A 12,356-nucleotide genomic window follows, 5' to 3' on the forward strand; every position below is an offset into this window, starting at 1 on the left:
GAAAGAGGGGAGGAGCAGCTGTGTAAACCGCCCTGAGCTCTTTGGAGGAAGGGCGGAATAAAAATGTGAAAAATAAATAAATAAATGTCCACAAGAGGCAGTCCTGAGCATGGAGAGAGTTTCTCCATGTGGTTTGCAGCCCTGACCAATAATGGCAAAATCTTCTCCATGCTCACCACTGCCCCTTATTAAATGTGAAGCACGCTGTCACCAGGGGAGCATTGCCCTTCTCCTTTCATAAGGTCTCTGTGAGAAGCAAATTGTTGAACTGTACAAATGTGCAATCATTGACGTTACATTCAGTGCGCATACAGAAGTGATGTGTATTTTCCATTTGTGAGATGTTAGTCTCCATATTCTTTTAAAATGTACATTAAAATTCATATGAACATATGTACATGCAATGAGATAACATTAATTGCTGTTTAATTTTTTTTTTTTTTTTAGATAGAGAATAAAGTTTCTGATTTTATCTTGTGAGGCACCTTCATGGCTCCTTGAATAGGGCTGAAAAAGCATAGAAACTGTTAAAAACATAAACACCTACATTTAAATTCTGAATCCGGATTCAGGATCTGTCAAGGAGAGAAATTTCTCAATTTTCTGGTAGGGAAAACCACTAAACGAGACCAGGGAACATGGTGTTGGCTTTGCAGTCAGAAATACCCTGCTGGAATCAATCATCCCACCTTCTGCAGGAAGTGAAAGAATTCTGTCCCTGCAGCTCCAGTCATCAGCAGGACTTCTCACTCTCATCAGTGCATATGCACCAACTCTGTCGTCACCAGCAGAACCCAAAGACAAATTCTATGATGACCTGTCCATCACTATCAAGAAAGTCCCCGAGAAAGAGCCATTGGTCATCCTCGGCAACTGTCACCGCCCACTCTGCCAAAGATCTTCAGCAGCTCATGGATCATTTTAGCAAGGCCTGCCAAGACTTTGGACTGACAATCAGCTTGAAGAAAACACAGGTCATGGTTCAGGATGTGGACTCACCTCCCTGCATTACAATCTCTGTGCATGAACTGGAGGATGTCCATGACTTTGTGTACCTTGGTTCAACGATCTTTGACACACTTTATCTCCATACCGAGTTAAACAAACACATCGGTAAAGCAGCTACCACGTTTTCTAGACTCACAAAGAGAGTCTGGTCCAACAAGAAGCTGACGGAACATACCAAGATCCAGGTCTACAGAGCTTGTGTCTTGAGTACACTTCTGTACTGCACTGCGTCATGGACTATTCACTCACAACAGGAGAGGAAACTGAACGCTTTCCACATGCGCTGCCTCCGACGCATCCTTGGTGTCACCTGGCAGGACAAAGTTCCAAACAACACAGTCCTGGAATGAGCTGGAATCCCTAGCATGTTTGCACTGCTGAAACAAAGACGCCTGCGTTGGCTTGGTCATGTCGTTAGAATGGGCGATGGCCGGATCCCAAAGGATCTCCTCTATGGAGAACTCATGCAGGGAAAGCGCCCTACAGGTAGGCCACAGCTGTGATACAAGGACATCTGCAAGAGGGATCTGAAGGCCTTAGGAATGGACCTCAACAGATGGGGAAACCTTGGCCTCTGAGCTTCCCGCTTGGAGGCAGGCTGTGCAGCATGGCCTCTTCCAGTTTGAAGAGACACTTGGCCAACAGACTGAGGCAAAGAGGCAAAGAAGGAAGGCCTGTAGCCAGGGAGACACACCAGGGACAGACTACATTTACTCCCAGTGTGGAAGGGATTGTCACTCCTGAATTGGCCTTTTCAGTCACACTAGACGCTGTTCCAGAACCACTTTTCAGAGCGCGATACCATAGTCTTCTGAGACTGAAGGATGCCAATTGATTGACACTGAAATACAGTACATAGTTCCTAATCCATTCAGTAACAAGAGATTCCCTACGCAATTTGGGAAGTATTTCCACACCATGGGACGTTCCTAGACAAAGAGCCCAATCCTATCAGGCTTCAGCACCAGTGCTGCAGCCCAGCACTGGTTCTGGGAGTAAAAAATGTGCCATAAGGTACATTTGTGCCACCTTCCAAGTAAGCGGAGCTAGAGGGAAGGCCTGCATTGCCCCATCAGTGCCAAGGAGGAACCCCTAGCCAATGGCAGACCAAAGGTAAACACTGGACATTGTGGGGATGTGAGGAAGGTGGTGTTCCCGGGTGGGGGAGGGCAGAACAAGGCATGGGACCTACCTGGGAGGGAGGTGGAACCAGTGGAGGCCTCCTCCGCTGGATCCTATCCCCCATGTTGGGCTCAGAAGCTTTACTCAGAGTAAGGAGACTATTGTCCCCCCGAGGAGACGTCCAGAGGCTTCCCTTGCCCAGCAGGATACCATGGCCTCCACTTTGCCACCACTGTAGTGTGGTGCTAGGAAGTTTAGGATTAGACTGCCGGAGCCCAATCCTATCCATGACGACTTAATAATGGGACCTACTCCCAAATGGGGATAGGATTGTGGGCTTAAGCTCCACCAGCTTTTCCTACAAATAAAGCCAAATGCTCCAATAAGTGGCAGAGAATACTCTTACACAGAGGTGCCATAGCCCAAGCCTAATCATCTTCTGGAGCTGATGAAAGACATTTTTGGGTGAACTTCCAGCAAGTCCTGAGACAGAAAGGTTTATTGCAGTAGCATGAGCTTTGCATGTGAGTTCTGATATTTTTAAGCATACTATTTTAGTGTTTTTACACAGAAATTTGGTTCCTCAAAGTCTGAAACCTGTATTCCATCTTTGGTCACATGGATAAGAAGATTACCTGTAGTTAGAAATAAAACATTACAGTCCTATGCATATTTATTCAGAGCAAAGTCTAACATATGTTTAGCAGAGATTACTTCCATTGCGCACAGGATTTCAGCTTTAGGCTTATCCCATTGTATGCAGTGGGACTTGTAAAGTTAAACTTTCTGAGTAAACGTGTACAAAACTGGTCTGCACATAAGGAGAAAATGGAAATCATCACACTGAGACACAAAATTTGTCGGCTTTTTTTGCATGTAAAACTGCAATGATTTATTTGAATAATTTGTACAAACAAAACAACTAAAACAACTGCTCTAATGAAAAAAAAGACCCAAAATGTATATTTTTTGCCAACAGTTGTTAATAAATATTTTATTAAATAAGAACACAAATGTGTTCAAAGGAGAGATGAATCATTTTTTTTTTCCTGAATGTAATAGGGAAAAAAGATTGAAATAAATAATTTTGTCCTGCATTGTGAAAACTATTTACACAAACATGTACAAACAGTGGAGTTACATAGAGCTTAGGAGCCAGTCTGTTATTTACTTGGGGGGAAAAAAATCAGAAATAACCCCATAAAACAATATCCCCATAAAACATATAAAAGATTGGAGTGTATACAGTGAAACGGTTTTTATTAAGGGTGGCCTGCTGTATAGTGAACAGCCACCAACATAGACTGGACCACAAGGCACTAGAGCTCACCCCTGACCATATTATACACAGACACACTCACAAGGTGGTCTTATACATATCATGTTAGCTTTTAAAGAAGTATCCAGGTACCCTGAATAAGGCTCATTAAATTTCGAGAAGGATGCGATACACTGACAAGCATTTCTGCAATAATGCTCAGATGTCTGTTCACCTCCCCGCTTCACTAGCAGGTGCAGGAGAGGCACCATCACAAAGCTGAAGAAAATAAAGTGTGATTGGGAACCCTTAACCTGTGAAAAAGCACTAATTTGCCTTCCCATTAGGAATAGGGGGGGAAAAATAAAGAGACTCTCAATGCAGAGTCTATAATCCACTGGGATATTGGCAGCCAGTAGTCCAAACCACTCCCTCTCCATCAACATGCTTAAAATAAGCTGTAAACAGCAATTTCTGCCATGGTTGCAGATCTCGAACATTCTCATTCACTAGTGGTTCACTGGCAAGATATTAATAGTGCTGTGTGTCCCGAGCAATTTTCTCTCAAGAAGGTGGACATACTGGAAGTGGCCTGCAATCCAATCCAAATCCCTTAGCCTAAGCTTCTCAGGAAATGGCTAGCATGTGGGAGTCTGAAGGTGCTTCCACACAGTAGCAACCCCACCATGAGGCAGTTGCATCCAAGAGCCACTCTTTGGACTGCGTTTGGAATTTGGATCAGACTCATGGTCAGAGACACTGAGCATGAGTAAGAAGACAGAGGGTTACAACTATTTTACACATGTATACATACCTAATTGATACAATTTGCACAAAAATGCCTGAACTTGGAAGATATGGCTCCTGAAGGTATCGCATTTCTGCCAGCACATTTGGTGTGATGCAGTATATAGAAAGGCTATCTTTGGAGGATTCAAACACTTGTGTGGCCATGAGTCTCCCTAGGTGTTTTGGCTAAATTCAGAGCCAATAAATGGGGAAAATTGAGTTTACCTGTAAATTTTCCTTCTTTGTGATTCCAATATGGATCAGTGACTGCTGAGACTGCTAAGAAGCTCCTTCTGTTGCTAGCCAGGGAGAGTCATGTGGTACTTTGGCTCCAAGGGAGGGGGCTCCCCACTGATCCCCAGGCCAGACCGAAGTCCTGGAGAAGCTACCTTGCATATAGCAACTAGAACTGGGAACTTGCTTTATCAGCAACAACTGCATAGTCCAGTGATTTTCAACCTTTTTCATCTCATGGCACATTGGGAAGGCACTAAAATGTTCACAGCACACCATCAGTATTTGTCAATTGACAAGGCAGCCCACACTGCTGGTGGGGAGCTCACATCCCCCTTTGACCCTACTAATAAATAACCCTCCCCCAAATTCCTGCGGCACACCTGGAGACCATTTGTGGAACACCAATGTGCCACGGCACAGTGGTTGAAAAAGGCTGGCTTCTGTAGAAGAACAGACCCCAACACATGTATTCACTAAGTTCAATACTAAAGTAATGGGCTCTCCCAATATCCATCTGTATTACTCCAGTCCAGTCAGGGTGAGTAGACTGCTCTACCCCAGAACCAAAGAGAAGGAAAATTCACAGGTAAGCTCAAATATCCCTGTTCTTCTGTGTATGAGTCTGACAGCTGGGATGTAGGAAGCAGTTTCTCTTTAAGGGTGAGAATGACACTGCTGAGTTCTCCTCCAACTCTGATGAACTTAGAGGCCAACAGCCACATCAGCTGAGGCAAATGTATTAGTACGATGTTTGGGGAAGGTGTACTAACTCCCAAGTTGCTGTCTTACATATCGCCTTCGGAGATGTTCAGGACCTACAAGCTGTCAGAGCCATGGGCAACATCTTTTCCTTCTCTTCCTTGATCTTCTGAAGCACAAGTGCAGTCGTTCCCAAACTTACTGGGGTCATGGCACCCTGCAGCATCTTCCCAGCTTAGACGGGTGTCAACATCTTGGATCTCACAAAATCTCATGAGAACCAAGAAGTCAGCGCCCAAAACTTGCAAGATTTTGTTAGATCCAAGATGGTGGTGCCCAAATCTCAATATTCAAGATGGTGGTGCCTGGGAGAACAAGCAACTTTTGAAGAGGGCCACACTTACCTTGTATCTAGATAGTAGCCCTTTGAAATTCTTCCAATGCCTCAATACCCTTTACGAATCAGAATACCCAAAAATATAACTTGGTCCTTTAGGTGTGGTCATACCAATGCTGAACACTAGAGCACTAATACATTTTGAGTTTGAGGAACCTTACAGATGCATTCTAAAAATCATATTGGCCTCAGTGAACTTGTTAATTCTCATTTAGTTTGGTGTCCATCAGTCTTCCTTAGAATTGCCATGCCTATTCAACTGTCCACCACCTGGCATTAGGGTCTTCCTTCCTATGCCAAACTTCTACAGAACACAAGCTCATCCACACAGTGTACCACTACTGGGCACAACACTGACCTCTGTGGAATGCTCAAGATCTAGCTTTTTAGTCTGATAGTGATCCACTGCAAGCTTCTCATTCACAATATTTCAGCAGTCCCTCAACACCAGATTCAAACACAGCATTGCAGAACCAAGGGACAGAGAAGAGGTAGAAATACCATTTTAAAAATAAAATCCGTGTCCCAAGCATGTTCTGAGTCTACCCTTCTGCATAACTAAAGAGGACTTTGCTGGTTTGGAACCTTGAGCTCTTCTCTTGCCTATGAAGTTGGGATGAACCAAAAGAAAGGAGGTGGTATTAGGGACATTCTGCGGACCACACATTCACTATTGTGGTAGTTGTGAGCAGGAAGCAGACTTGTAAAATTTTGTCTATCAGTTGCAAAGCTCACTGTGAAGGAAAGAACACCTGGTGGTTTCATTATGCAAACTATTGCACATTAAGGCCCCGATCCTATCCAACTTTCCCCACACTGACACAGCTGTGCCAATGTGCTGCATCCTGCAGTTGGGTGGCAGGCATGGAGGCCTCTCAAAGTAAGGGATTGTTTGTTCCCTTACCATAGAGCTGCATTGCTCTTACCTTGGTGCTGGAAAATTGGTTAGGATTGCACCCTACGTTAACTGAACTTGAGACGTGCAACAATTATTCAGGTCTACACAGAGTTATAGTTACTATTTTTGAAGAGGGAAAATGTTGCATAAATAGGCAGAATGTACATGCTATGCACAAACAATGAGTATGATCTGTACTGAGTTATGGTGCTTTTGAATGGGGAACATGGTGCCCAACTGCAAATAATATAAATACAATGCACAATGACTGGGATTCTGCTTTGCAAAGAATGAGATAGTCACCTGGATGGACAAGCATCGAAAGCATGTAATGCCACAGGAGGATGGCAATATGAAGACAAGAAATGGACCAAGTTTTGCGCACCCTTAGTCATTTTAAGCTGAATCTTTGTTTCATCTAGGCATCTTGCTTTCACTCTTTTTAACTAAAAAAAATCATTTATCTATGATAACTTTTTATAAACCTTTGCAAACACACACACAAACACATTTCTCACCACAGATGGCTTTTCATTTAAAAAGTTCATTCCCCTTGCCAAAGCATGTTCCAGAGGCCTTGCCTGCCAAAGGATGGAGCTGCTTCCAATCTAGCCCTTGGTCCTGATATTCATTGTGCTTCCATTTGTAGAAAGTTTCTAATTCACAGCCTAAAGCGAACACTTTCTGAAAAAGCCACCCATGTCTAGAATCCTTTCCTGACTGATTGGCCCCTTCAGAAATGTTATTCCAAAGAGTGGTGGCAGGTTTTAAAGTGAACTGTTCTTTTTTTCTTCTTTTTTAAAAGATCCATTTTAAAAACCTGAATGTTCTACATACAAGCCGCATTGAGCTTTCTTGTCCAGCAGATTTAATGGCAGCCGCAGGCCCGTACCACCATGTTTCGGTATTTCTTCAAAATGACATTGGAGCTGTCATCAAAGTAGAGTACTGAAATGGCGTTGAGCTGCGTTGGGGCACAGCAAGGCTTCGGCACAGTGGTTGGATTGATAAAGTGAACCTGTGGGATACATAAGTCATCAGACAGGAAGATGTACACCTAAGTTTCATGTAGGTCTATAAGCCAACACATTTCATTTCCTATTGGGAACTTTTCTGAGGTTCAGTTTGGCCTCTGTAAGTAGTACCTTGGCAATTTCACTCGCTTTCACTAGCGGGTGCACAGAGTTCTTTGGCAGCTGTGCAGCTTCACAATGTTTGCATTGCAAAGCTGCCTCCAGATGTTTGGTGATGACATCATCACCAATCATTTGGGTTGCCATGCTCTGCAATGCAAGGAGAGCTTGGCTGAGAGGTGTGCAGTCACACTTTAGCAGGAACAGTGGAGCCAAACACACACCTCGAGGCTCTGTCCAATCTACAGCTTGGAAGAACAGCTGCAATTACCTATGTCCTAGCTGAAACCTCAGCTCCTGACAATCCTTGATGATGCAACACTGACATCAACAGTATGGAAATTCAGTCCCAACCTCAGCCCAGCAGGACCTCACTTACTGAAATGTACATATGAACCTTGCTCAGCCATCTAAGCCAGGGGTCTCTAAACTTTTCGGCCAAAGGGCCACATCAAATATCTGGTACAGTGTATTTGGTACAAAGGGCCGGAAAAAAAAAATTAAATAATAAAATTTAAATAAATACATTAGAGATGGAACTTAGATGAATGAATAAATGAATGGGTTCAAATGCCCAGGATTTCTCCGAGCACCAACACAACCTAAGAAATAAGGTACACGCTTAAATGGACCCCCATTCCCCCATCCCACAAGCACAACTCTGGTTCTGTTTGGTGAACTGGGCCAGAGGCTCTCAGGGGATCAGAGGCTGGCTGCGGGCAGTATCTGGCCCCCAGGCCAGGGTTTGGAGACCCCTGATCTAAGCCAATGTTGGCCACTCTGACTAGCAGGAGTTCAGGCTCTCCAGGGTTTTAGCCTTCAGATACTAGTGCAGTCAATTTGTGCACATATTCCCCACACCACATACTTGGAAGCTTAAAGGTAGAACAATGTCTACAAGTGGAAGCTTATGAAGTAGATAAGTAGTAAATAGAGTAAGTGGACATCCATTCACACACATTTTATTTACCCTGTAAAAACACCTAGGGCCCATATGATTTAAAAAACAACAACATGCTGATTAGGTTCAGTAAAATGTTGGACAAGACTTCAAATGCACTCACCAGTGTTTGCACAATAGCGTGGTTTGTAGCATTCATATAAGAGTTCAAGGGAAAGGCACATTCTCCTTCGCAGTAGTACGCAGCATAACCTTCTGGAGCAATGATCCAGTCCTAAGTTAGGATGGAGAGGAAAAAAAGAGGATTTATTGAAACGTGGACTGCACGGAGGGGAAATTATACTGTACTCATAACTTAATCACCTCAGGATACATGTAACTCAGGGCTCAGTCCTAAGGACTGTGGCGCTGATGCTGACGACCTGGACTGTTGCAAAATTGCTGCAAGTTGTAAGGCACTTTGGCGCTGGTGCTGTCGGCACTAGGCTTCAGTGCCCAAAGATGGATGCTGAAAGCTCCCAGCGGTGAGTACAGCCGCTGGGCAGTGGCAGGGCTGTTTGGGGCAGGGGGTGGAAAGCTCAGCACCAGTGCTAGGACCAGATAGGACTGGGCCCTTAGTTAGGCAACTGCATCACATTTTAGAAGCTTCAATACCAAGGGCCATGCAAAAAGCCACTGTGTGCTTTACATTGCTCTGACTGCCACCCTTTCCCATGCCTGTTTAGCTACCAAAATGTAGGACACATTTCTGTGATTTGGGAGGAGGAGGGTGAAACTCGCGAGCACTCCTCCTTCACTCCTTTTGGTTGGCAGTCATTACTTTTTTTTTTCCTAGAATGCCCCACAACAATACAGCATCACAATATAGTATCACTTTAAAGGACATGCTGAGAAAAACAAAAGGAAGCTGCCAGCTGAAAGGAACTGGGAGGGATGCGTTCTGCACCACCCCATCCCAAAAGAAAAAAAGAGGTGAGGTGGTTTCATCCGTTCTGTCCCGTCCCCGTCCCCCGTCCATCTCCCTAAAAAAGCACGGTTGTGATTACTCAGCAGAAGATATTAGCCCAACCCAAAGTGGGAGTGTGTCCACAAACTGGGAAGTCAACTCTACAGTTAGCCACAGGCAAGCCAGCCAAACTGGCGACACTAGTAGTAATAATAAAATGGAAGGCACAAACGTCTGGCCTTCTTCCTTAGAAATGCACAATCAATAATCTCCTCTAGCCATAAAACACCTGCATTTTAGGGTGCAAGTTAACCCTCTGTAGATATAAATTAGAAGGTTGTACGCAAGGAGAATGTCCCCACCAGGGCGGATTTAGTCTTTTGCTTTTCTGAAAGTGGACAAACAAAAGGTCAGAACTGGAAAATTAGGTCACAGGATTCACATTACCAGCAAGATAACAATGGAAGATTAAAACACACTGCAACTCTCTCAACTCCAAGTACAGAAATACTATTACCTGCCAGCCGAGATCCCTGAAACTGACATACAGCTCATGTTTCTTGCAAGCTTGCCTCTGGTCAGTGCTGCTGTTCTCTGAGTTTGGAGGGTATGAGGAGAAGGAGGAAGAAAAGAGCAGAAACTTAGCTCAAATTGTTCAGCGTTCTTCTATACTGCAACAAAATAGTTCATGCGCAAACCAGCCAGGACAACTGACGTTACACTCCCAAATGACTTCCACAAACATTTCAACATCACAGTTCTATCCAGGACTGCATGCATTCTATGCTTCATAAATAAAGGAATGTTTTGCTGGCCCCACTCCAATTCTGTGCCAAAAATTCAGATGATTCTGGGAAATTCAGAATTCTGTACGTATGCATGAGTTTTGTATAAACCATTGTGCAATTTTTTTTCTGCTTGTTATGGGGAAGGTCAAGGACCTTTGTAGGGCACTGAAGCTTCACTCCTGACAAGTGGAATCTTCAGTTATAAAGGGAATAGATACATGCTTTCTTTTATTTTTTTAAAAAGTAGAGCTGAAAAATCTCAGGAGACAGAACGCAGAACTAGACATTAAACATGAAAACACCTGTTATGAAACCTGTACTTCTGCTTCTACTAGTGCCCAAACCCTGGCTTGAGAGACATTTGCAGCCCAAGAGGACTCCCAATTTGGCCCGCAGGGAGTCCCCAGTCTCCAATGAGCCTCTGGAGACTTGTTGGAGCCTGCACTGGCCTGACATCTCAGCGTGAGGGCAACTGTTTGACCTCATGTGAGCTGCGGGCTGAAGGCTCCCTCCACTGCTTGCTGTTTCACATCTGTCATGCAGCAGTGGCAGTGAAGGGAAGGCCAGACTTGCTTTGTGCAGCCTTTTATAGGTCTTGAGCTATTGCAAAACCATCACTCATTCATGCAAGTTCCATCTATAATATATTCATTTATGTAAATTTATTTAAATTTGAAATGTAAATTAATTCTTTTTTCCCAGCCCCTGACACAGAGAGATGATGTGGCCCTCCTGCCAAAAAGCCTGGACACCCCTGTACTAGAGCAAAACAACTTTGAGGAGGACAATTCAAAGCAGAAAGTGTGGAAAACGGAAGGGGGTGCTTAAGTATTCCCCCATTCGCCATTTTTCTGCAGCAATTCGCTCTCCCCTTAGCCAGATGTCCCTTCACTGGATTCCAGATGCATGTTTACCTTCAAACATACTTCTGGAACCCTGCATTTGGGGGGGAGGAAAGTGCATTAGGAAAGGAGTTAAACATCCCTTCCCCTGCTGCTTCTTCTCCAAAAACTGCTTTGCCCTAATAGAAGCAGCTGTCAGGGTTTTGTTACACATATTTGCAAGTGATGCACGTGCCAAATACCACACTCTGCTTTTCCCCCTGAAAATACACAACATCACAGTGCAACATGCATATCTCTACTTATACTCAAGGTATATATCTACTTGTGACCTGGGCAAACACTCTGATCCATTTTCCGGATTCTTAACAAAACATGAACGTTTTGTGATTAGGTACAGGAGTGAGCCATTTCCAGCATTATCGTCTTTGCAAGGGCGATTTGTGAGCAGAAACAGAAATCTGAGAAGCACACTCCGTAGATCTGATCCTTTGGGAGGCAGAAACCACAGCGCTGACATTCTTGGCAGTGTTGCAATAGGGCAAAGAGGTGCTGCTTCATAATGCTTGTTGGTTTATTGTATTATAAAACTTCAGTAATATTAAAGAGCTTGACTCAATAAATATAAAACACTCATCTCGTTTCCTGTGCAAAGCCAGGGAAGCCCCAGGAAATCGATTCCTGCTTCACGGCTTCTCCTGACCTGCCCTGGCATCTGCAGTTGCAAAATCAGTTTTCTGACAACAAACCAATGAGAAACTTTGGAAAAGAGCTTGGTGCTTCTGCTTTGATATAACCATACAGCTTGCATTTCTTAGTGTTCCTGTCTAGGGCTATCTGTCTATTAGATGGGCAGAGGCAACGCACACACACACAGGGTCAAATCAGACTTCTCTTTCATTTCCTGCCTAGAAGGGTAGTTGTGGGTATTCCAGAACAACTGTATTCCAGAACAACTGTAACTGTAGCCGCCCGGGGTCCCTTTGGGGAGAAGGGCGGGATAAAAATAAAGTTTTATTATTTATTTATTATTATTAACCATCTCAGTGTGTAGGCTTGCCTGTTACTTGTTATGCTACAGCTGCTTGAACCATGGCCACATTATCTTTAATACTCTTTAAGGCAGGGGTGCTCACACTTTTTTGGCTCGAGAGCTACTTTGAAACCCAGCAAGGCCTGGAGATCTACCAGAGTTTTTTTTTTCAATGTTCGCGCCATCATAACATATAACATTTATGTGTACAATGTATGTTGGTGTACCTTGCATAACCGCATGAGCCAATATTGCACAACACAACATAATTAACTGTAAACATTTTTTGTAATTACTTGAGTTTA

The 12,356-nt window shown here is 43.9% G+C and overlaps 1 protein-coding gene across 1 annotated transcript in view; it reads right to left on the reverse strand.

Annotated features, from left to right (window-relative positions):
* Positions 1-7,276: 7,276 nt before the first annotated feature.
* Positions 7,277-12,356, reverse strand: part of BMP7 (bone morphogenetic protein 7) — an 88,406-nt gene continuing 83,326 nt past the window's right edge. Inside the window, exons 5-7 of the mRNA XM_066624095.1 lie at positions 9,906-9,982; positions 8,606-8,716; positions 7,277-7,426 (exon numbers count right to left, since the gene is read on the reverse strand). Of these exons, the coding sequence (XP_066480192.1) occupies positions 7,277-7,426; positions 8,606-8,716; positions 9,906-9,982 (338 nt within the window). The remainder of the gene's footprint in view (positions 7,427-8,605; positions 8,717-9,905; positions 9,983-12,356) is intronic.

The sequence above is a fragment of the Tiliqua scincoides genome, chromosome 4 (assembly GCF_035046505.1).
Source record: "Tiliqua scincoides isolate rTilSci1 chromosome 4, rTilSci1.hap2, whole genome shotgun sequence".
Taxonomy (NCBI): domain Eukaryota; kingdom Metazoa; phylum Chordata; class Lepidosauria; order Squamata; family Scincidae; genus Tiliqua; species Tiliqua scincoides.